Genomic DNA, 21,874 nt, shown 5'->3' with positions numbered 1-21,874 from the left:
TAAACCTGCAGTATTAGTCCAGTCTTCCTCTGTCCTCTCTCCCATCCTGACCCCCTGATTACCAGCAGACTGAACCAAAGCCTTTTCATCCCCTCCCCTGGTTCTGTTAATCTTGGCTTGCCTTCTCTTCGTGGTTCAAAGAGGGGCTCCAGCATATAATCTGGTGTATGGTACATCTGTGAATTATTATTCTAATTCTTTATACGTTTATTAGAGCTGAATAAACTCCACATCAAATACATCACTTGGGCGATGTCAAAAGGCCCGGGGCAAATTAGCCGACATCTGTTAACTCTTTCAAAATGGCCTCATCCAGCATGTCTGTGGGCGGAGAGGGAGAGAAAGAAAGAAAGAGAGAGAAAGAAAGAGGGACAGAGGGAGAGAGAGAGAGAGATGGGGACAGAGAAAAGAGTGGGAGAGAGAGGGAGAAGGAAATGGAGGGAGAGGGAGAAAGAGAGGGGCTCTGTTGCTGATTAATGGCTGCCGTAGGAGAGAGGTTGGCAGACGGAGAGTGCAGACCGAGCGTGGAGAGAGAGGGACTGCACTCCCACGGCTGGGCTACACTCTATAAACAGAACTGAGGGAGGGAGGGAAGAGAGGAGGAGAGGAGCGTTCCCTGGATGAAATGCAGCGTGGAGGTGAACATGTGGGAAAGCTTTGTGTTCCTGGCACACAGTCAGTCAGTCGCTACGGTGGTGATGGGAGGGCCTTTTCCTAACTTCACAGAGCAGGGCGGCGGGCCGGGCTCTTTGACTAAGAGGGACTAACACACTCACTAACCTTTCACCACCATCTGAGCACTGGTCCCCCATTTGATGTTCCCAGTTGCACAACCGGTCAGCCACAGTCATGACTGTTGTACTATTAATGTCTGGCTGTGCCTTGTCACATTAACTCCTGGTTTAGCTTGTCAATAAAGAGGCTTCATTGTAAGTCTGTAAGTCAGAGATTCCATTTTTTTGCCTTGAGGTTCAGGCTTTATGAACATGTGGAAAGGGATGGTTTAACATGTAAGTTGTAGGTTGATGTACATACAGCCCACAAGCCAAGCTATTTCTTGACCTTACAGATTTTTCCCAGAATGTGAAACACACACATTAGAGGACTTTTGAAGAAACTGTGCAGACTGCTGTGTGCGCATGCACTCTTGTCTGTCTGTGTGTGTGTGTACGTTTGTGTCTGCAGCCTCCTCTCCTCCCACCCCCTGTCTGCAGCCTCCTCCTCCCACCCCCTGTCTGCAGCCTCCTCTCCTCCCACCCCCTGTCTGCAGCCTCCTCTCCTCCCACCCCCTGTCTGCAGCCTCCTCTCCTCCCACCCCCTGTCTGCAGCCTCCTCCTCCCACCCCCTGTCTGCAGCCTCCTCTCCTCCCACCCCCTGTCTGCAGCCTCCTCTCCTCCCACCCCCTGTCTGCAGCCTCCTCTCCTCCCACCTCCTGTCTGCAGCCTCCGCTCCTCCCACCCCATGCCTACAGCCTCCTCTCTTCCCAGCCCCCTGTCTGTAGCCTCTTCTCTTCCCACCCCCTGTCTGCAGCCTCCTCTCCTCCCACCCCCTGTCTGCAGCCTCCTCTCCTCCCACCCCCTGTCTGCAGCCTCCTCTCCTCCCACCCCCTGTCTGCAGCCTCCTCTCTTCCCACCCCCTGTCTGCAGCCTCCTCTCCTCCCACCCCCTATCTGCAGCCTCCTCTCTTCCCAGCCCCCTGTCTGCAGCCTCCTCTCCTCCCACCCCCTGTCTGCAGCCTCCTCTCTTCCCAGCTCGCTGTCTGCAGCCTCCTCTCTTCCCAGCCACCTGTCTGCAGCCTCCTCTCTTCCCAGCCACCTGTCTGCAGCCTCCTCTCTTCCCAGCTCGCTGTCTGCAGCCTCCTCTCTTCCCAGCCCCCTGTCTGCAGCCTCCTCTCTTCCCAGCCCCCTGGCTGCAGCCTCCTCTCCTCCCACCCCCTGTCTGCAGCCTCCTCTCTTCCCACCCCCTGTCTGCAGCCTCCTCTCTTCCCACCCCCTGTCTGCAGCCTCCTCTCTTCCCAGCCCCCTGTCTGCAGCCTCCTCTCTTCCCACCCCCTGTCTGCAGCCTCCTCTCCTCCCACCCCCTGTCTGCAGCCTCCTCTCCTCCCACCCCCTGTCTGCAGCCTCCTCTCTTCCCAGCCCCCTGTCTGCAGCCTCCTCTCTTCCCAGCTCGCTGTCTGCAGCCTCCTCTCTTCCCAGCCCCTGTCTGCAGCCTCCTCTCTTCCCACCCCCTGTCTGCAGCCTCCTCTCTTCCCAGCTCGCTGTCTGCAGCCTCCTCTCTTCCCACCCCCTGTCTGCAGCCTCCTCTCTTCCCAGCTCGCTGTCTGCAGCCTCCTCTCTTCCCAGCTCGCTGTCTGCAGCCTCCTCTCTTCCCACCCCCTGTCTGCAGCCTCCTCTCTTCCCAGCTCGCTGTCTGCAGCCTCCTCTCTTCCCAGCCCCTGTCTGCAGCCTCCTCTCTTCCCAGCCACCTGTCTGCAGCCCCTCTCCTCCCACCCCCTGTCTGCAGCCTCCTCTCTTCCCAGCCACCTGTCTGCAGCCTCCTCTCTTCCCAGCTCGCTGTCTGCAGCCTCCTCTCTTCCCAGCTCGCTGTCTGCAGCCTCCTCTCTTCCCAGCCCCCTGTCTGCAGCCTCCTCTCTTCCCAGCCCCCTGTCTGCAGCCTCCTCTCCTCCCACCCCGTGTCTGCAGCCTCCTCTCTTCCCACCCCCTGTCTGCAGCCTCCTCTCTTCCCAGCTCGCTGTCTGCAGCCTCCTCTCCTCCCACCCCCTGTCTGCAGCCTCCTCTCTTCCCACCCCCTGTCTGCAGCCTCCTCTCTTCCCAGCTCGCTGTCTGCAGCCTCCTCTCCTCCCACCCCCTGTCTGCAGCCTCCTCTCCTCCCACCCCCTGTCTGCAGCCTCCTCTCTTCCCAGCTCGCTGTCTGCAGCCTCCTCTCTTCCCTACAGAGTGCTGATCCAGCAGTATTGGCTCTGCTGGGCCAACCAACCCAACACTCTCTGTGCTGTGTAGAGCTGTGTGTGTGCCAGGAAAAGTGGGCCATTAACCCTCAGCCCGAAGGTGTGACCTGAGCCAAATCCAATATTTGCTCCAGCATCAAGGCCCGGTGCCACTCAAGTTCAAAGCTGCTGATCAGCAGAAAAACCCTAAACAATAAAGGACCAAATGCTAATTCCTAAGACACCTAGGAGCTTCAACACCACCAGACAATTAGCCAGGAGAGGAGAGGAGAGAGAGAAGGAGAGAGAAAACATACATTATTAATCAAAAGTAAATTTAGCAAAGTGGGGACTAATCTTGGCTCTCTCTGCACCCAAGGTTGAACAGTAGATTAAAGAAGATAGAAAATATTGAAGGTAGACTGACCTGAGCTCACCATTTCCTTACTGTGGAAGAAAGAAATCCTCCCTTTATGGTATAGATACTATCCTATAGCAATGAGTGAATAACACAGCAATGTATGGAAAACAAATATCTAAATGAGAGTAAGCATTCTCTTGCTGTCTTCCTGATCAGTTTGTGTGCTGAAATATGTAGGCGCCATAATGATACTGATTGTACACTATGCACATCATGTCAGTTGTATTGTTGTGTGTTTCTGGATGTACATGCACACCCACACTCCCTGGTCTCTCCCAGCCAGGGTGAACTGCAGTGTGTCTAACCCATTGGCACACTGTCATGTAAGAGTGTGGAGGTGAGGAGGTAAGGGCTGTAGCCAGTGTTAGCGGACTGGGGCCCTTCTCTAGAGTATCCAGTCTCTATAGTCACCTCTCCTCTCAGCCCCATGTCCTCTCCTCAGGTTCTCCACAGCTCTGTCTGTCTGTGTGTCTCAGGGACACAAACAACTGAAACGTCTGAAAGGATGTATCGAGGTATCCCTGTGTGTGTTGCACGATGGATATGTCATGTGACATAATGCCTCGCAGCACCCATCACAGATAAAATGACAGATGCTGCTTTTTGCCTCGTGGATCTTTCTCAGCAGCAAAGACGATTTTGCAAAGACAAACTCTCTCTGTCTGTCTCTCTCCCTCTCTATCTCTCTCTCCACGGTGACCTTACGAAGCGTGCCATTCTGCCGTTCATTTAATGTCAGACACCATTACTATATAATTGCTGTTGAGGGGAAAAGCGTGGTGTTTTGACTTCTGGCCTCTCCTTATATCTGACACTCAGCCATCTGCTTTGTATTGTGTTTGTGAGGGTATTTTCCTATTTCCCCCCTTAACATGAGTCAACATGCATTTGAAAGAGGGATTGGTCTCCATAGATACAGACAACAACAGAACGTGTGTTTGGGTTGCTGGCAGGTTGCAGAGGCTTATTAAGATGAGGGGAGGGGAGGAGGAAGAGAAGATGCTGCCTGCGATGCTGCTGCGTTAGCTAAGTGAAATCAGCTTGGCTCGCTGGCAGCAGGCTGACCTTTCTCCCTGTATTTGGATCACTTACCCAGGCTGAGGCTCGCCATGAACTGGGTACCCACAGGAGATGAGTGAGGCATTCTGGGAGCTCCAGACTACGAGGCCAGGGGGCTAGTAGTGATGTCCAGGGCTACTGCCCATCCCCACCTCCCTCCTCACCCCTCCACGCCAGCGGCCACCCGCCCCGTCTGTCCAGGTGGATGGATGGCTTTGATTGGTGGAGTGTGTTGCTGTGTCGCAGGGCGGTGGGGTGAGTGGCAGTAATTGGCATGGCAGCGGGCAGGCCCATCTTTCACGTGTGGTCAGTCGTGATTGGCCTGATGAGCCGGGTAGGGGCGCTCCTTCCCAGTGAGGACCCTGGGGACGGAGGAGACAGACGGAGGCCTGTCCCGTGTCCACCTCCACCCCGACTGGCCCTCCCGACATGTCAACATCACTGACAGGAACAGATGTGTGGAGGGAGACATGGAAGGGACAAATGGAACTCTATTCCCTATATAGAGCACTACTTTTGACCAGAGCCCTATGAGTACTATAGTGCACTCTATTGGTAATAACTTTTGACCAGAGCTGTATGAGTACTACAGTGCACTCTATAGGGAATAACGTTTGACCAGAGCTCTATAAGTACTATAGTACACTCTATAGGGAATGACTTTTGACCAGAGACCTATCAGTACTATTGTGCACTCTATAAGGAATAACATTTGGCCAGAGGACAATAGTGCACTCTATAGGGAATAACTTTTGACCAGAGCCCTATGAGTACTATAGTGCACTCTATTGGGAATAAGGTTCTATTTGGGACGCAACCTAGAGACTACAGAGAGGCTGTGGCCACCCTTACTCCCCAGTGGTTGGCAGGGTATTTGAAGCTAGATACTGTCATGTATACAAAGTCTATATGGTGAGTTTGTACAACTGCACTGTAGTCTTGGGTCCTGTAAATCCATACCTTTCATATGCTTGCAATTAGGCTCTGTCTATACAACTGTATGTTTATAGAGCGGTGCAATCAATGTAATTGTGGGAGGGTGTTATGGGGAGTTCCTAACGGAAATGGCTGTCTTATTTCTTTCTGCCTGGGTTACAGTGGGTGAGTGGGCATTTTAGTGGATTTACTACCTGATGTTTTTCATTTGGAAACGTAAACGGTTGTCTGTGATTTATATCAGGGTTCTGTATACACTCATTCTATATTTTAATTTTCCCGCTTCTTTGCATAGAATTGAATACAAACAAGGAGTTTGTTTCAGAATGGAAAAGTCAGCTCAGATCTATGTCAGCTGATTTGTTTATCTAGAGAAAATGTGTTCATTTCCAGGGCGATATAAAGAGCTATGAAGACAGTTAAATAAAGAGCTATGAAGACAGTTAAATAAAGAGCTATGAAGACAGTTAAATAAAGAGCTATGAAGACAGTTAAATAAAGAGCTATGAAGATAGTTAAATAAAGAGCTATGAAGACAGTTAAATAAAGAGCTATGAAGACAGTTAAATAAAGAGCTATGAAGACAGTTAAATAAAGAGCTATGAAGACAGTTAAATAAAGAGCTATGAAGACAGTACTCAGTCTGAGTACATCAAGATTGTTTTCATGATCTTCACATCCTGCTAGTTTAAGTGCAAAGTAATGCTATAAATGATTTCTTTGTACACTAGAATGCACCTAAAGTTCTGGACTTTATTAGTGAATCAGCTTTGATCTCGGTCTCTTACTCTACAAGAGGGTTTTACTTTGTTAAAACTGAAGTAAGGGTTTGTAAGTAAGCATTTCACTGTAAGGTCTACACCTGTTGTATTCAGCGCATGTGACAAATCAAATGAGATTTGATGTGAAGTAAGTGTATGTGCCTAATTGTTGAGAGAGGCTAGCCTATATGCAGCACTCAGATGTTTCCTGTCTAACAAGGATGTGTTCATTTTTAGACATGGGAAACAGTCACGCTACAGTTGAAGTCGGAAGTTTACATACACCTTAGCCAAATACATTTCAACTCAGTTATTCACAATTCCTTACATTTAATCCTAGTAACAATTCCCTGTCTTAGGTCAGTTAGGATCACCACTTTCCACAAGTATACAACAGGTTGGGTGACTTAGACACAGAGGAGTGAAGGCGTTCACAGTATTGAAAGCCTTGTCATGATTGGATGATATTGATGTTAGTGATCTGTTGTCCCTTACTAACTTTACCTTCCCCTCTGTCTCTTTTCTCTGTCTCTTCTTTCTGTCTCTTTTCTCTGTCTCTTCTTTCTGTCTCTTTTCTCTGTCTCTTCTTTCTGTCTCTTTTCTCTGTCTCTTCTTTCTGTCTCTTTTCTCTGTCTCTTCTTTCTGTCTCTTTTCTCTGTCTCTTCTTTCTGTCTCTTTTCTCTGTCTCTTCTTTCTGTCTCTTTTCTCTGTCTCTTCTTTCTGTCTCTTTTCTCTGTCTCTTCTTTCTGTCTCTTTTCTCTGTCTCTTTTCTCTGTCTCTTCTTTCTGGCTCTTCTCTCTGACTGTTTGAGTGCCAACTCAAACATTTTGAACTTGAATTGGTTATTTAATTCTTATCAGCCACCTACAGCCGCTAGCCTTGGAGCACATGATGTTGAAATGGATATGTTGTCCCAGGACTTCCCCCTGTCCTCTCTCTCTCTCCCCAGGTATCAGTCAGCTCAGTGGGGTCGCCGGGCGCCGCCTCCTCCCCCTCCACGTCGTCACAGCGGCAACGTCAACGCATCACCCGCGTCAACCTCAGGGACTTCATCTTCTACATGGAGCAGGAGAGAGAGACAGCCCACTCACTTCTGCTCTACCGGGCTCTGCTCAAGTAGCACCCTCTCCCTCCCAGCACCCTCCTCTCTCTCCCTTACCATCTCCTTCTACCCCTGCAACGTGCCTTCAATCGGGTCAGATGTTTCAGCTCAGTGTCTGTGTTGTAATGTTGATATTAACATAGCTTTTGATATAAAGGCTAGAGAAAAAACTCACTAAAATATATTGTATGTGTCTTTATCTGTTTTAGCTTCATGATAAATACACTGAGTACCAAACATTAAGAACACCTTCCTAATATTGCCCTTTGCCCCCAGAACAGCCTCAGTTCATCGGGGCATGGACTCTACAAGGTTTCGAAAGTGTTTGACAGGGATGCTGGCCCATGTTGACGCCAATGCTTCCCACAGTTGTGTCAAGTTGGCTGGATGTCCTTTGGGTGGTGGACCATTCTTGATAAACACGGGAAACTGTTGAGCGTGAAAAACCCAGCAGTGTTGCAGTTCTTGACAGAAACCGCTGCGCCTGGCACTTACTACCATACCCCGTTCAAAGGCACTTAAATATTTTGTCTTGACCATTCACCCTCTGAATGGCACACGTACGCAATCCATGTCTCAAAAATTCTTCTTTAACCTGTCTCCTCACCTTCATCTACACTGATTGAAGTGGATTTAACAAGTGACATCAATAAGGGATCATAGCTTTCACCTGCAGTCTCCTGGTCAGTCTATGTCATGGAAAGAGCAGGTGTCCTCCTCCTACAATTAGAACGTATTTGTTGAACAAAGTCCAGTGAATAAAGTTACACAAAACTAACAAGTCATAGAGTGGTCTGATGCTTTATACCAGAAACTTACCAGAGCAGATTTTTGGAAAGTTTATCTTCAGAAAATGGATTACAGCATAAATCGAAATCGAGATGAAGGTGAGGAGACAGGTTAAAGAATGATTTTTGAGACATGGATTGCGTACGTGTGCCATTCAGAGGGTGAATGGCCAAGACAAAATATTTAAGTGCCTTTGAACGGGGTATGGTAGTAGGTGCCAGGCGCAGCGGTTTCTGTCAAGAACTGCAACACTGCTGGGTTTTTAGGTATTTTACAACAGGTGTACAACAGGTGTGTTTTGTACACTCAGTGTATATGTATTTAGAGTGTTGAATTTAAGCCCATGGTGATGCAAACTCCTTGGGTATTATTGGGACTGGGTTTTTAAGGAGAGATGTGTTTTTGTGTCTAAGGACCTGAGCCAGTACTTTTTACATGTCAGTTGTAAATTTGATGTCCCAGGCAAAATACTGAATGAACCATCTCAAAGGGATTTTCTTTAAAATAATCATATTCTGAACTTAGTACAGCCTGCAATATTCTGAACTTAGTACAGCCTACAATATTCAGAACTTAGTACAGCCTACAATTAGAACATATTTGTTGAACAAAGTCCAGTGAATAAAGTTACACAAAACTAACAAGTCATAGAGTGGTCTGATGCTTTATACCAGAAACTTACCAGAGCAGTTTTTTGGAAAGTTTATCTTCAGAAAATGGATTACAGCATAAATGGAGCTCTTTAAATGTAAATAGTCATTTTGAATACTTTTGAACAGCATGTATGATATTTTTACCACGTGTAATGTTAATGACTCAATACTGAGATATTCTGTCAAATCATGTGCATTGAAATTTGTTATGATTAGAATGTTATTTTATTTGGATCCCCATTAGCTGACGCCATGACGACAGCTAGTCTACCTGGGGTCCGACACGAAACGAAAAAGACATTACTGACAAAAATACTTTTTAATTTACATACAGTACACTTAAAAAACTGTAAGGTCTACACCTGTTGTAAAATACCTAAAAGGTAACATTTAACTGTCAATAAGCAAATTGTATTCTTTGCATTCTTTCACTTTATAAACTTTATTTTAATACAATGCAGATAGTCTCATCCAATCCAACAGGTCAATAATCAAACAATGGTCAGAGTTACCACAGTCTACCAATATGGTGGATTCTGGCTAGTCACCCTCATTGAGCAAGGCACAGTAGTCTCTCTCTGTACCCATATTTATGGAGAGATTTTTTTTTTCAAGATGTTCCTGTAGAATTTAGATGTTGGCCATCTGTCTCATTGTTTGTGCCCATTTCCACAATACTTTAGGTTGTCCGAAGAACTTATTCTGTGAAGCCAGGCCCATATACCCTCAGCAGATGCCCAGAGTGCAGTATGGTCGTTCGACAAGCAGCTCCCATTAGGGTTTCCTCTGTTTCACTTCAAGACTATTAACAATCCATATCAGACGTGTAAGGAGCTGGACAGTTGTTGGAGTACAGTTTTGAGAATTCTTCATTTTAGCCTAATATTGACATTGCAATGTTTTTAGAGTTGTATGTTTTTATGTTCTCTCTAGAATGAGAGGCGGGAGACTAATGCCTCTCTGTCAGTAGCTATAGATCCTTGTCATTAGGGTCCAACTCTGCAAGGCCTCAGTGTTGTCACCTGTTTCTCACCATCCTCTTATTAACATGGCCTTTCTCCTATTGGTTGGTTTTGAATAGCCTAGCCTCTATGCAGCTTCTGTCTTGTGTCGCTTTGTCATTTATTTGTTGAATGGGCAACATTTGAAATGAAAGTGCATTGAAGTTTTTTCTAACAGCACTATTATATACTGTTTTTTTATTACTTATACAATGAGAAAAAACAGAACGCTGGGTTACCAACGTATAGAAAAAAAAGAGTTCCTGTCTCTTAAGCATCAAACAGTATTGTCAGTTGGTGTTGAAAGGGAAACTTATTTTTTAACTATTTATATATTTTTCTTTTGAGTTCTTTTTTCATTGGCATTTCATTTGAAAAAATTAAAGTTTAAAAGCACAAAAATACCTATTTGTTCAGTGGTTATTAATATTTTAATAATTATTTGTATAATTTCTGATAAATAAACAGGAGAACATTTCTACTACTTCAGCTTTTTAGCCAAAATATAAGGATTACTGATGCACCCAGTTGGAAGATGTTTTAATGTATGGATAATTTGTAAATATTGTTTACAAGACCATGTGTTTACTAGGACTATGTTATTTTTGGTAAACTCTGTACATATCCTGAAAATGTCCCGTTTGTGTGAAAAACATACTTCTGTATTTGTACCTATTTTGTAAAGGAATAAATAAACTGTTTACTAAACTAAGCAGACACAGACTTTTGTGATTTGAGTGCAATTTCTTTGAATATCCACAATATCCATATCCATCTGTAATATGTTTAGTAACACTTGATAACATACAGTACAGTTCTGTAGTTAAGCAGAGTAACTGGATTTGGTAGTACAGCTTTATTAAAGTACTGTACTTAAATTGTGTAGCTGTAGCTTAAGTGTTGTAATTACTGTACTATAAAACAGGTTAGTATGTTAGCTACGCATAGTAATCAGTTTCTCTTAATTATTTAGATCTAACCACAAAATCAACAGTAATGTTTTTACAAGACAGTTAGTTGTACCCAAACTGAAATTGACTATTGAAACCAACTTCATATCTATTTACTAGCATTACACATGCTAAGTACAAATTGAGTTAAGTACCAGTACTAGAGACCAAGAAGAAGTCCCCTCCGGATTCTACTGCTAATTAAGCAGCAGCATTTTGAAAAGACCAAAACGTTTAACTCGGTGCAAAACACAGGGATTTGGGAGCAGATTCTGGCGGGGGGGGGGGGGGGGGGGGGTTGTAGATGCAGCAGCAGGCCCATTTGAAAGTCCCTTTGGCCCCTCAGGCTGCTGATCTTGATTTAACCCCTAACGTCCCCTACTTTACCCATGCAGGGACTAAACTGGTGCACTGCAAAGATATGTTTGTGCGGGGTCTGACACATTTTTCTGGGGATTATAGTATATTGAGAGTTCACTACAAGTCAAACTGAAAAGTGAATGACCACATAAGAAACCACAAGAGATCTGTTTTACATGTAACTGCATGAGCTGTAGTGTATTTTCCCTCTTGAAAGAGACAGTGTTAGTGCAGATGAAAGGAGGAAAAAACAACACCCTATTATCCAAGAAATGACACAAAGGACAGGACCGAGGCAGGCAGGACCGAGGCAGGCAGGACCGAGGCAGGCAGGACCGAGGCAGACAGGACCGAGGCAGACAGGACCGAGGCAGGCAGGACCGAGGCAGACAGGGCCGAGGCAGACAGGTCCGAGGCAGGCAGGACCGAGGCAGGCAGGACCGAGGCAGACATGACCGAGGCAGACAGGACCGAGGCAGACAGGATCGAGGCAGGCAGGACCGAGGCAGACAGGACCGAGGCAGACAGGACCGAGGCAGACAGGACCGAGGCAGGCAGGACCGAGGCAGGCAGGACTGAGGCAAAGAGGACCGAGGCAGACAGGACCGAGGCAGGCAGGACCGAGGCAGACAGGACCGAGGCAGACAGGACCGAGGCAGACAGGACCGAGGCAGACAGGACCGAGGCAGACAGGACCGAGGCAGGCAGGACCGAGGCAGACAGGACCGAGCCAGGCAGGACCGAGGCAGACAGGACCGAGGCAAAGAGGATCGAGGCAGAAAATATACAGTACATCCTTTTATTATCGCAAATATGCAAGAAAAATCAAATGGACACACTGTAAGTGAACACATGCCCTTTAATACCACAGTCTAATTATTAAAACATTTTAAATAATATACATTTTGTACCTTAAGTATACCCTTTTGAAATGTGTTTAATCCATATGTACACAACATAATGCTTGCAAATTGGAAATTATTTTCATTATTTTTGTTTCGTAGTAAAGGAGAGGACTTAGAGGTCTCTTTTTTAATAAGACGGTCGAGGGCTCAGTAAAAGAGTCCTGATAACAATTTAATATACAAACAACTGTACAACTGCCCTCCGGTCTCTGGACTTCACACCACACAGAGAAGTGGTAGGACTCCTTGTTAATTATGGTCTACCAACTTACTGACCACAAATTACTAAAAGAAAATGGTACACTCTCAGAAAAAAAGAGTGCTATGTGGCACCATGTGTCCCTGTAGGGGAACCCTCTGAAAAAAAGGTTCCAGATAGAACCCTTTAAGATCAGAGAGCTATTTCTGGTTCAAAATAGCACACTTTAACAGGTTCCTTTTGGAACACAGGTTCAATTTGGAACCCAAAACGGTTCTATCTGGAGCCAACTTTCAGGGGGTTCTCCTACAGGGACAAATGGTGCTGCATAGCAGTCTTTTTTTCTGAGTGTATGTGTGAAAACATACAATATGTTAGAGGAAATGGCCCAGTAATGTATGAGGTATCTGTGAGAACCTGCCACCTGTAAGAGGTATTGTTGAGTTGCTTTACTCGTGTGTCAACAAGGAAGTGAACTGATGAAGGTGAGCTAAATGCTGCCACATACTGTAACTATTCAGAACCATTGAGAACTGAGCCGGTTACCTTCAGATGTTAAAGTCGAATCTAGAGATACCAGAGGACATGAAGTAGGGAGGGAATGTTTGTTTGGTCTGGTGCGGTGTGGTGCAGTCCAGTGAGCCATGGTGGTAATGTTAGGAGGGTGCTCTGTACAGAAGGGAATGTGATGACGCAGTGGGGGGCACAACCCTTGTCTCTACTGGCATTGCTGAGGAGCTGGGAGTGCATGGGAGCCCGGGAGACCCACTGGGCTCTGAAGCCCCACATCCCTCAGCAATATGAAAGGCCTGGTTGGCCATTCCCTTTGAGGCGACTGGATGCAAGGGCCCAGGCCAGTAGCAGGTCAGAACAAAGAGGAGCCTGATTGGGAGGGAGGCCCCCCAGGAGGTCTGTGCTGCCTTCTGGACTTCTTGAAGCTAAACTAACTAACTAACCCTGGCCATCTTTAAGAACTGAAGACTGAAGAAGTCCTGGGGCTTGTTTAATCAGTGGACATCCACAGAGAGGACACTGAACACTAGGACCAAGAGGAGAGTTCTTTCATTACAAATTAGAGTACCATCCCATTTGAATTAAGATTTTTGTAATGTTTAGTGAAACACCCACCATAGGAGGTTTCAAAACAAACTCATTAACAAGCCGGTGCTGAACCAAGATCAGAATGGGCCTCTTTTTGATCAATTATTTTGGAATGGAAGAAACACAGTTACACAGACAGTATGACAACTTTATACTCTTTCTTTCTTGTTTCTCTCTTTGATCCACAAATGTAGAGAATCAAACCATGGAATCACAGCAGGATAGAGTAAGTGCCTCCCACTCTTTTTCTCTGTAAACAATGCTCTGATGCTCAGCTTACAGTTCATTTTAGGTTATGCTGCTGCAGACACGTGAAGAGTGATTGAAATAATCCTGCCTTAGAAATGAAATGACAGACAGTCTGCAAGACAAACATCAGGGGCTTCCATGATTGAACGTAAAGTATTCTTTCAATTGTCAGACTATTTGTACTGTGTTTGTTCCTATATAACAGTTTTGAATAATCATAGTGATTTCTGTGTCAAATAAACAATTATGAAAACATGCATTTTAAGCTTTGTACAATCATCAAATAGGCAACTTAGCTTTATCACTGAAGTTTGCTATTACTTACATTGGGCTCTCTCAACATATTAATATGTGCTAATTACTATAAACACAATGAGATAATGTGTGGGTTGATTTGGCGCTGGTCATCAGGACGTATACTAAGAAGTTATTTTGGGGTGGCGGAAGTTTTGTAGATGATGTGTTATAAGTGCAAACAAAGTTATCAAGCATTTAGAGTACATCTCATCACAATCATGGAGATACACTGATCTACCTCAGTTCACATGTTCCTTTTCAAGTTAGGAACATTCTGGCATTCCACAACCAGCAACACATTCAGAGCCTTCATATACAATTTCATTCCGATTTTCTTACTTCACATTGCAGATCATTTTACATTTTGACTTTTAACTTTTTAATAAATATATGTACTCTCAGATTGTTAATCTTATTTGATGTAAGATATGTTTTACAGCTAATTGTGACAATGCACTTTTTATGCATGCTACAAATGTTTCCTCTGAACGATGTAGAAATAGCCAGGTTCCCTTGCAGCCCCATTTAAACAATGAGACCTTCTCCAGCTCTGAATGCATTACCAGCCAGACTGCTGCTTTAGCCACGTAGCCTCCAGACATAATAGTGTTTCTATAGCCACTGCCAAGTCTCTCTCTCTCTCTCTCTCTGTCTGTCGGTCTGTCTGTCTGTCTGTCTGTCTGTCTGTCTGTCTGTCTCTTTATCTCTCTCTCTCTCTCTCTCTCTCTCTCTGTCTGTCTGTCTGTCTGTCTGTCTGTCTGTCTGTCTGTCTGTCTGTCTGTCTGTCTGTCTGTCTGTCTGTCTGTCTGTCTCTCTTTATCTTTCTCTCTCTCTCTCTCTCTCTCTCTCTATGTCTCTCTCTCTCTCTCTCTGTCTCTGTCTCTCTCTCCCTCTCTCTCTCTGTGTCTCTCTCTCTCTCTGTCTCTCTTTCTCTCTCTGTCTCTCTCTCTCTCTCTCTCTCTCTCTCTCTCTCTCTGTCTCTCAAGATTTCAAACCTAATGACTCTATATACAACGCTCATACATCCTTCATATAGGAGGGAAAAAACCCATAAAACAATCCCATTAATAATTGTTTACACCATGTTGTGATAAAACAGCAAAAAAAACAGAGAAAAAAGTTGTACTTTATAAACAACAATGAAAATAAGAAAGACAATCAATCGGACCTCCCTTGGTTGCGAGGCCTGGTTGCTGGCTGTAAGAGCAATGTGGGCTGGATGGCTGTCACTTCCTCCTCTTCCTCTCATCCAGCCCTGTCCCTTGTCAGGCCAGGCCTCCCTAAATAGCACCTGTCTTGTCCCCACTCAGCTGCACTGGACGGCACACACAACACATGGGCCTCACACAGACACGTACGGGACTGGACGACACACCGCCATGCGCTGCACTGAGGGCAAGGGGGCCGTGCTCCTCACTGAGGTCAGGACACCTCTTCACAAGGGGTCAGAGAGCCTTACAACTGGAGGAAAAAGAGATTGGTCAGGGTGCTTAAATGGTTCAAGAGATGGAGCTGCTGTTTCAGTGTTTCTGTTCATCATCATAGTCCTATATTTCTTTGGGTGTTATTAGTAAACAGAATCAAATCCTTTTGTTTTCTTTCTTTCCTTTTTTTGTGTTTATACTACATTCCCCTTAGAGCACTGAGTTCCTCAGAGCTGGCAACGTTATCAGGCGTCTGCTAATACTTAGGTGTTTCTTGCTGGGTTGGTTTTTGTGGTGTGAGGTGGAGGGATATTAGGGTTTGGGTTTGTTCTGTCCAGTAGGGGGGTGAGGAGCCCCTCGTGGCTAGACCCTCTCCTCTCCTAAAGTCTCTCTAGTCCAGGGGCTCCTGTTTTATCCTGATGGGGGTGTTCATGGACATACTCCGCCGGTCCTCGCGGCACAGCACGTACTCGCTGAACTGGGAGGAGTCCACCCCGCCGCCGCAGGACGCTGCCACACTGAAACCTTTCTGGAACAGACGCTCTAGAACCTGCAGGGACAGAGCAACAACAGAGGTTTAATCAATCAAATCTATTCATAAAGCCCTTTGTACATTAGCAGCCACAAAATGCTTTGCAGTAACCCGGCCTAGACCCGGAAGAACAAGTAGAAGCACAGTGGCCAAGAAAAACTCCCAAAGGGTTAACACAGACTTATCAATAATAATGACCTTGTCTACCCACCACCTCTTCAATCAAAGCACATTTACTGGTGATGAGTCACGTATACAGTAGCACATGTCACTAACCCAATCACATAGATGGATATGTGCCGGAGGGGCGGTCGGACGTCATACTGTCTCTAATATTCATGGTGGTGGGTGGTGTTGAAGGATCAGCTGATGATGATATGAGGGCATGAGCTCAAAGAGATGGAGGGGGTTGGGGGTGTATTAGAGAGAGTTAGCTAGGTGAGTTTGGAGGGAGCTGGCTTGAGTTCAGTATATGGAGAGATAACTAGGGCTCCTAATTTGAGTAATGAGCAGTAGGGGTTGAGGAGTGAGGCTGAGGCCTGTAAGATACTGGGAGCTGTGAGGGGCTGTGAGAGGCTTTGAGGAGCTGTGAGGGGCTGTGAGGGGCTGTGAGGGGCTGTGAGGAGCTGTGAGGAGCTTAGAGGCTGTGAGGGGCTGTGAGGGGCTGTGAGGGGCTGTGAGGAGCTGTGAGGGGCTGTGGGGAGCTCTGAGGAGCTCTGAGGAGCTGTGAGGGGCTGTGAGGGGCTGTGAGGAGCTCTGAGGAGCTCTGAGGAGCTGTGAGGAGCTGTGAGGGGCTGTGAGGAGCTGTGAGGGGCTGTGAGGGGCTGTGAGGAGCTGTGAGGAGCTGTGAGGGGCTGTGAGGAGCTGTGAGGAGCTGTGAGGAGCTTTGAGGAGCTGTTAGAGGCTGTGAGGGGCTGTGAGGAGCTGTTAGAGGCTGTGAGGGGCTGTGAGGGGCTGTGAGGAGCTGTGAAGAGCTGTTAGAGGCTGTGAGGGGCTGTGAGGGGCTGTGAGGAGCTGTGAGGGGCTGTGGGGGGCTGTGAGGGGCTGTGAGGAGCTGTGAGGAGCTGGTAGAGGCTGTGAGGGGCTGTGAGGAGCTGTGAGGAGCTGTGAGGGGCTGTGAGGGGCTGTGAGGGGCTGTGAGGAGCTGTGAGGAGCTGTGAGGGGCTGTGAGGAGCTGTGAGGAGTTGTGAGGGGCTGTGAGGAGCTGTGAGGAGCTGTGAGGATCTGTGAGGGGCTGTGAGGAGCTGTGAGGAGCTGTGAGGGGCTGTGAGGGGCTGTGAGGAGCTGTGAGGAGCTGTGAGGGGCTGTGAGGAGCTGTGAGGGGCTGTGAGGGGCTGTGAGGGGCTGTGAGGGGCTGTGAGGAGCTGTGAGGAGCTGAGGGGCTGTGAGGGGCTGTGAGGAGCTGTGAGGAGCTGTGAGGGGCTGTGAGGAGCTGTGAGGGGCTGTGAGGGGCTGTGAGGGGCTGTGAGGAGCTGTGAGGAGCTTTGAGGAGCTGTTAGAGGCTGTGAGGAGCTGTTAGAGGCTGTGAGGAGCTGTGAGGGGCTGTGAGGAGCTGTGAGGAGCTGTGAGGAGCTGTTAGAGGCTGTGAGGGGCTGTGAGGATCTTTGAGGAGCTGTTAGAGGCTGTGAGGGGCTGTGAGGAGCTGTGAGGGGCTGTGAGGAGCTGTTAGAGGCTGTGAGGGGCTGTGAGGGGCTGTGAGGGGCTCTGAGGGGCTGTGAGGAGCTGTGAGGAGCTGTGAGGAGCTGTGAGGAGCTGTGAGGAGCTGTTAGAGGCTGTGAGGGGCTGTGAGGAGCTGTGAGGGGCTGTGGGGGACCCATGGTGAATGAGGAAGAGGGGGAATATGCCCCTGACTGAATAATGGAGCTGGAAGGAAAAAACTGAGATGTGAGAGGCATGGAGGCATGTTAGTGAGGCTCAGATCTCCTGTAATCCTTCTGGGTTTTTTAGGAGAGGGAGTATCTCTAAATCCCAATGTGAGGAGTGCTGTGTATTTATTTATTCCCCAGTTCCTTTAATGGAGTGTTGCAGTGTATGGAAATGAAAGGTCTTGCTCAGGGATAGCCTCTCTCTCCTTATATTGCCATATACAAAGCCAGAGACAAAGATCACGCAAAATACATGCATTTCGCCTGTTGCACCACACACATACACACACACAAGTGAGAGTGGCCTCTCTAATTCCGAGAGTGGTGGCCCCATTGGAGGGCTAAAGCGGGACAATTAGTCCTGGTGGTTGAGTCACGCAGCCTCCTCAGTCTAGGGGTTAGGATGCCTGCTGAGGAATTCACAGATCACACAGACCGATAGGACTTGTTAAACAGGCCTGCTCAACTATTAATGGCTGGTTTAAACCCCCCCTACCACCTCGCCCTGCTTCCCCCCCTGCCCTGATGCAAAAACAAGGCAGAGTGTGCGTCCCAAATTATACCCTATTCCTATGTAGTGCATTACTTTTGACCAGGGCCCATAGCGTTCTGGCCAGGGTGCCATTTGGGACACAAGCTGAGATTAAATTTGGGCCAGCAGCATTTTTCTTCTTGCACTTAACTAACTCCAATAACGATAACTACCCCCTCTCCCTCTCTCTTCTCCTCCCCTCCCCTCCGGAGCTCTGTGACGATGACGGAGTCAGTAATTTGTGGGAAAGAGAGGCGGCAGACGGCTGATGGTGAGCTTAAGAGAGGCACTAATTAAGAGACCTGCCGAAGCATCAAACGAACGCTCCCCAAATCCACGACAGACGATGGAGAGGAGTAACGATTATGGAAATGATATTACACTCTCTGCTTTGATCATTGCATCACATTGCATTTTCACCCCATATTATTATTATTATTATTATTATTTTTACATATGTGAGACTGTCACGTTAGGCGACGCGTTCAGTCACAAAGGAGAGTAGGGTTGATCAATAAAGATACTCTTAATTAAAACATTTTGATAATGAGGCATTATTACACTGTAAATATATTGAATTTAACCTCAAAATTTCACATTGAATTTCAACACATGTACATTGATCTTTGATTCAAAATGCCAAATGTACCAATGTTCAAGTGTCTTTAACCCTTCTTGCTGTAAATAAGGTATTGGCTATTTCACAGAACCCAAAACTCATTGCCCAGGAGTTACAGTGGTTTCTGAACTTCTTCCACTGTAGCAGCACTTTCTGTTCCTCTTTTTCTCTATGTTTGAAGCTCAGAATGTGAAAAGCATCGCCTTACTTCATCCCCTGTGCACCTTCATAAACGTAGCCTACTGTAGCTTACTAAACTATTCTCACTGTTGCAGGGTTGACTTGGCTGCAGAGGGATCAGCCACTGTCACATTCAACCCCCACTCCCCTGTACAGCACACAGGGACATCACAGCGCTGCCACTCAAACCTGGGGTCGCCATGGGGATGAGCAGGGGATACGTATCAAGCTCGCTCCACTAACCTCCCAGCATCATAACGGAACAGAACGCAGTAGAGACACAAGAGAAGCCGGTGAGGCAGGAATCAAAGTGGATGAGCCTCATGGCTGGAAACAGAGCGTGATGTAATATTGATGGCCACCGGAGTGCACACACACACACACACACACACACATACCGGAGTTCACACACAAACACTGGAGTTAACACACACATACGCAGGAATGCAGGCACACGAACGTGCATACACACACACAAACACACACACACATCTCCAGAGGGGCTAGAGATGCCTGTGCAGCACTCATCTACGTCTCCAGTTGTCAGGACGTAGGGCTGGGGGTCTAAGTCGCCAGTTGTCAGGAAGTAGGGCTGAGTGTCTAAGTCGCCAGTTATCAGGAAGTAGGGCTGGGGGTCTAAGTCGCCAGTTGTCAGGAAGTAGGGCTGGGGGTCTAAGTCGCAAGTTGTCAGGAAGTAGGGCTGGGGGTCTAAGTCGCCAGTTGTCAGGAAGTAGGGCTGGGGGTCTAAGTCTCCAGTTGTCAGGAAGTAGGGCTGGGGGTCTAAGTCGCCAGTTGTCAGGAAGTAGGGCTGGGGGTCTAAGTCGCCAGTTGTCAGGAAGTAGGGCTGGGGGTCTAAGTCGCCAGTTGTCAGGAAGTAGGGCTGGGTGTCTAAGTCGCCAGTTGTCAGGAAGTAGGGCTGGGGGTCTAAGTCGCCAGTTGTCAGGAAGTAGGGCTGGGTGTCTAAGTTGCCAGTTGTCAGGACGTAGGGCTGGGTGTCTAAGTCGCCAGTTGTCAGGACTTAGGGCTGGGGGTCTAAGTCGCCAGTTGTCAGGACGTAGGGCTGGGGGTCTAAGTCGCCAGTTGTCAGAAAGTAGGGCTGGGGTCTAAGTCTCCAGTTGTCAGGACGTAGGGCTGGGTGTCTAAGTCGCCAGTTGTCAGGAAGTAGGGCTGGGTGTCTAAGTAGCCAGTTGTCAGGACGTAGGGCTGGGGGTCTAAGTCGCCAGTTGTCAGAAAGTAGGGCTGGGGTCTAAGTCTCCAGTTGTCAGGAAGTAGGGCTGGGGGTCTAAGTCGCCAGTTGTCAGGACGTAGGGCTGGGTGTCTAAGTCTCCAGTTGTCAGGACGTAGGGCTGGGGGTCTCAGTCTCCAGTTGTCAGGACGTAGGGCTGGGGGTCTAAGTCTCCAGTTGTCAGGACGTAGGGCTGGGTGTCTCAGTCTCCAGTTGTCAGGACGTAGGGTTAGGTGTCTAAGTCTCCAGTTGTCAGGACGTAGGGTTGGGGGTCTAATTCTCCAGTTGTCAGGACGTAGGGCTTGGGGTCTAAGTCGCCAGTTGTCAGGAAGTAGGGCTGGGGGTCTCAGTCTCTAGTTGTCAGGACGTAGGGCTGGGGGTCTCAGTCTCCAGTTGTCAGGACGTAGGGCTGGGTGTCTAAGTCGCCAGTTGTCAGGAAGTAGGGCTGGGGGTCTCAGTCTCCAGTTGTCAGGACGTAGGGCTGGGTGTCTCAGTCTCTAGTTGTCAGAAAGTAGGGCTGGGGTCTAAGTCGCCAGTTGTCAGGACGTAGGGCTGGGGGTCTAAGTCGCCAGTTGTCAGAAAGTAGGGCTGGGGTCTAAGTCTCCAGTTGTCAGGAAGTAGGGCTGGGGGTCTAAGTCGCCAGTTGTCAGGAAGTAGGGCTGGGTGTCTCAGTCGCCAGTTGTCAGGACGTAGGGTTGGGGGTCTAAGTCGCCAGTTGTCAGGACGTAGGGCTGGGTGTCTAAGTCTCCAGTTGTCAGGACGTAGGGCTGGGTGTCTCCGTCTCTAGTTGTCAGGACGTAGGGCTGGGGGTCTCAGTCTCCCGTTGTCAGGACGTAGGGTTGGGGGTCTAATACTCCAGTTGTCAGGACGTAGGGCTGGGTGTCTAAGTCTCCAGTTGTCAGGACGTAGGGCTGGGTGTCTAAGTCTCCAGTTGTCAGGACGTAGGGCTGGGTGTCTCAGTCTCCCGTTGTCAGGACGTAGGGTTGGGGGTCTAAGTCTCCAGTTGTCAGGACGTAGGGTTGGGGTCTAAGTCTCCAGTTGTCAGGACGTAGGGCTGGGTGTCTCAGTCTCTAGTTGTCAGGATGTAGGGCTGGGTGTGAGTGACAGGTAGAGCAGACTCAGAGTATTGTGGTGCTGCACGGAGGGAGTCCTACTTTGTTTAACTATACATGGCTATTAAAACGTTGTTTCTACCTCATCTTCATTCTCCACTTCATCACAAGCATCTACAACAAAATACCTATTAGAAAGTGGTTGTCTGATCATACTAAAGTGTTCCATTTCTAGGGGGGACAACTGCTGCCTTGTCTAAGAGATAAGTTCACAAAATAAGTTTGTAGTAAAGCTTTGACACAGGAGGGCCAGAAATAGTTTTGGTAGCTAAGTTCATGATGTGCTCTGTGTTTTTTTTCGGAAGGGTGATGGAGCTGGTGATGGTAGTGGTGGTGGTGATGGAGGTGGTGGTGGTGGTGGTAGTGTGGGTGGTGGTGGTGACGGAGACAGACTGTAGGGTGGAGCCATGTTCTCCCTGTTACTAGCTGACCCAGTATGGATTGATAGGCTGGCTTTGTGACATGACGTGTCAGAGAGAGTGGCTGGGCCATGTAATGTCCCCGGCCCTGGCAGCTCTGGCAGTGAGAGGGGACAGGAAGGACAGGGGCCGTCTCAGAGTAGTGTTGCTGTCAGGGTGATGAAGGAAGGATTGCGTCTGGCTTGATCACAGTGCTCCATCACTGTGATGTACGGAGGTGGGTACCGGCCAGCTCCTGCTTCGGGACTGTGTGTGTGT

General features: G+C 47.9%; 2 protein-coding genes across 8 annotated transcripts in view; one reads left to right on the top strand and one right to left on the bottom strand.

The window, feature by feature from the left end:
• The window catches only part of LOC129854449 (transcription initiation factor TFIID subunit 4-like), a 102,872-nt gene extending 92,504 nt beyond the window's left edge, over positions 1-10,368 (top strand). For both annotated transcript variants that reach the window (XM_055921501.1, XM_055921500.1), the window contains one exon: positions 7,052-10,368. In XM_055921501.1, coding sequence (XP_055777476.1) covers positions 7,052-7,222 — 171 coding nt within the window. In that variant the 3' untranslated portion in view covers positions 7,223-10,368. The remainder of the gene's footprint in view (positions 1-7,051) is intronic.
• A 1,430-nt stretch (positions 10,369-11,798) lies between these two features.
• The window catches only part of LOC129854448 (BTB/POZ domain-containing protein kctd15), a 31,586-nt gene continuing 21,510 nt past the window's right edge, over positions 11,799-21,874 (bottom strand). For all 6 annotated transcript variants that reach the window (XM_055921499.1, XM_055921494.1, XM_055921495.1 and 3 more), the window contains one exon: positions 11,799-15,682. In XM_055921499.1, the coding sequence (XP_055777474.1) occupies positions 15,524-15,682 (159 nt within the window). In that variant the 3' untranslated portion in view covers positions 11,799-15,523. The remainder of the gene's footprint in view (positions 15,683-21,874) is intronic.

Source organism: Salvelinus fontinalis, chromosome 4 (genome assembly GCF_029448725.1).
Source record: "Salvelinus fontinalis isolate EN_2023a chromosome 4, ASM2944872v1, whole genome shotgun sequence".
Lineage (NCBI taxonomy): Eukaryota > Metazoa > Chordata > Actinopteri > Salmoniformes > Salmonidae > Salvelinus > Salvelinus fontinalis.
The sequence above is the reverse complement of the archived record's forward strand: the minus strand, read 5'-3'. Positions and strand labels throughout refer to the sequence as shown.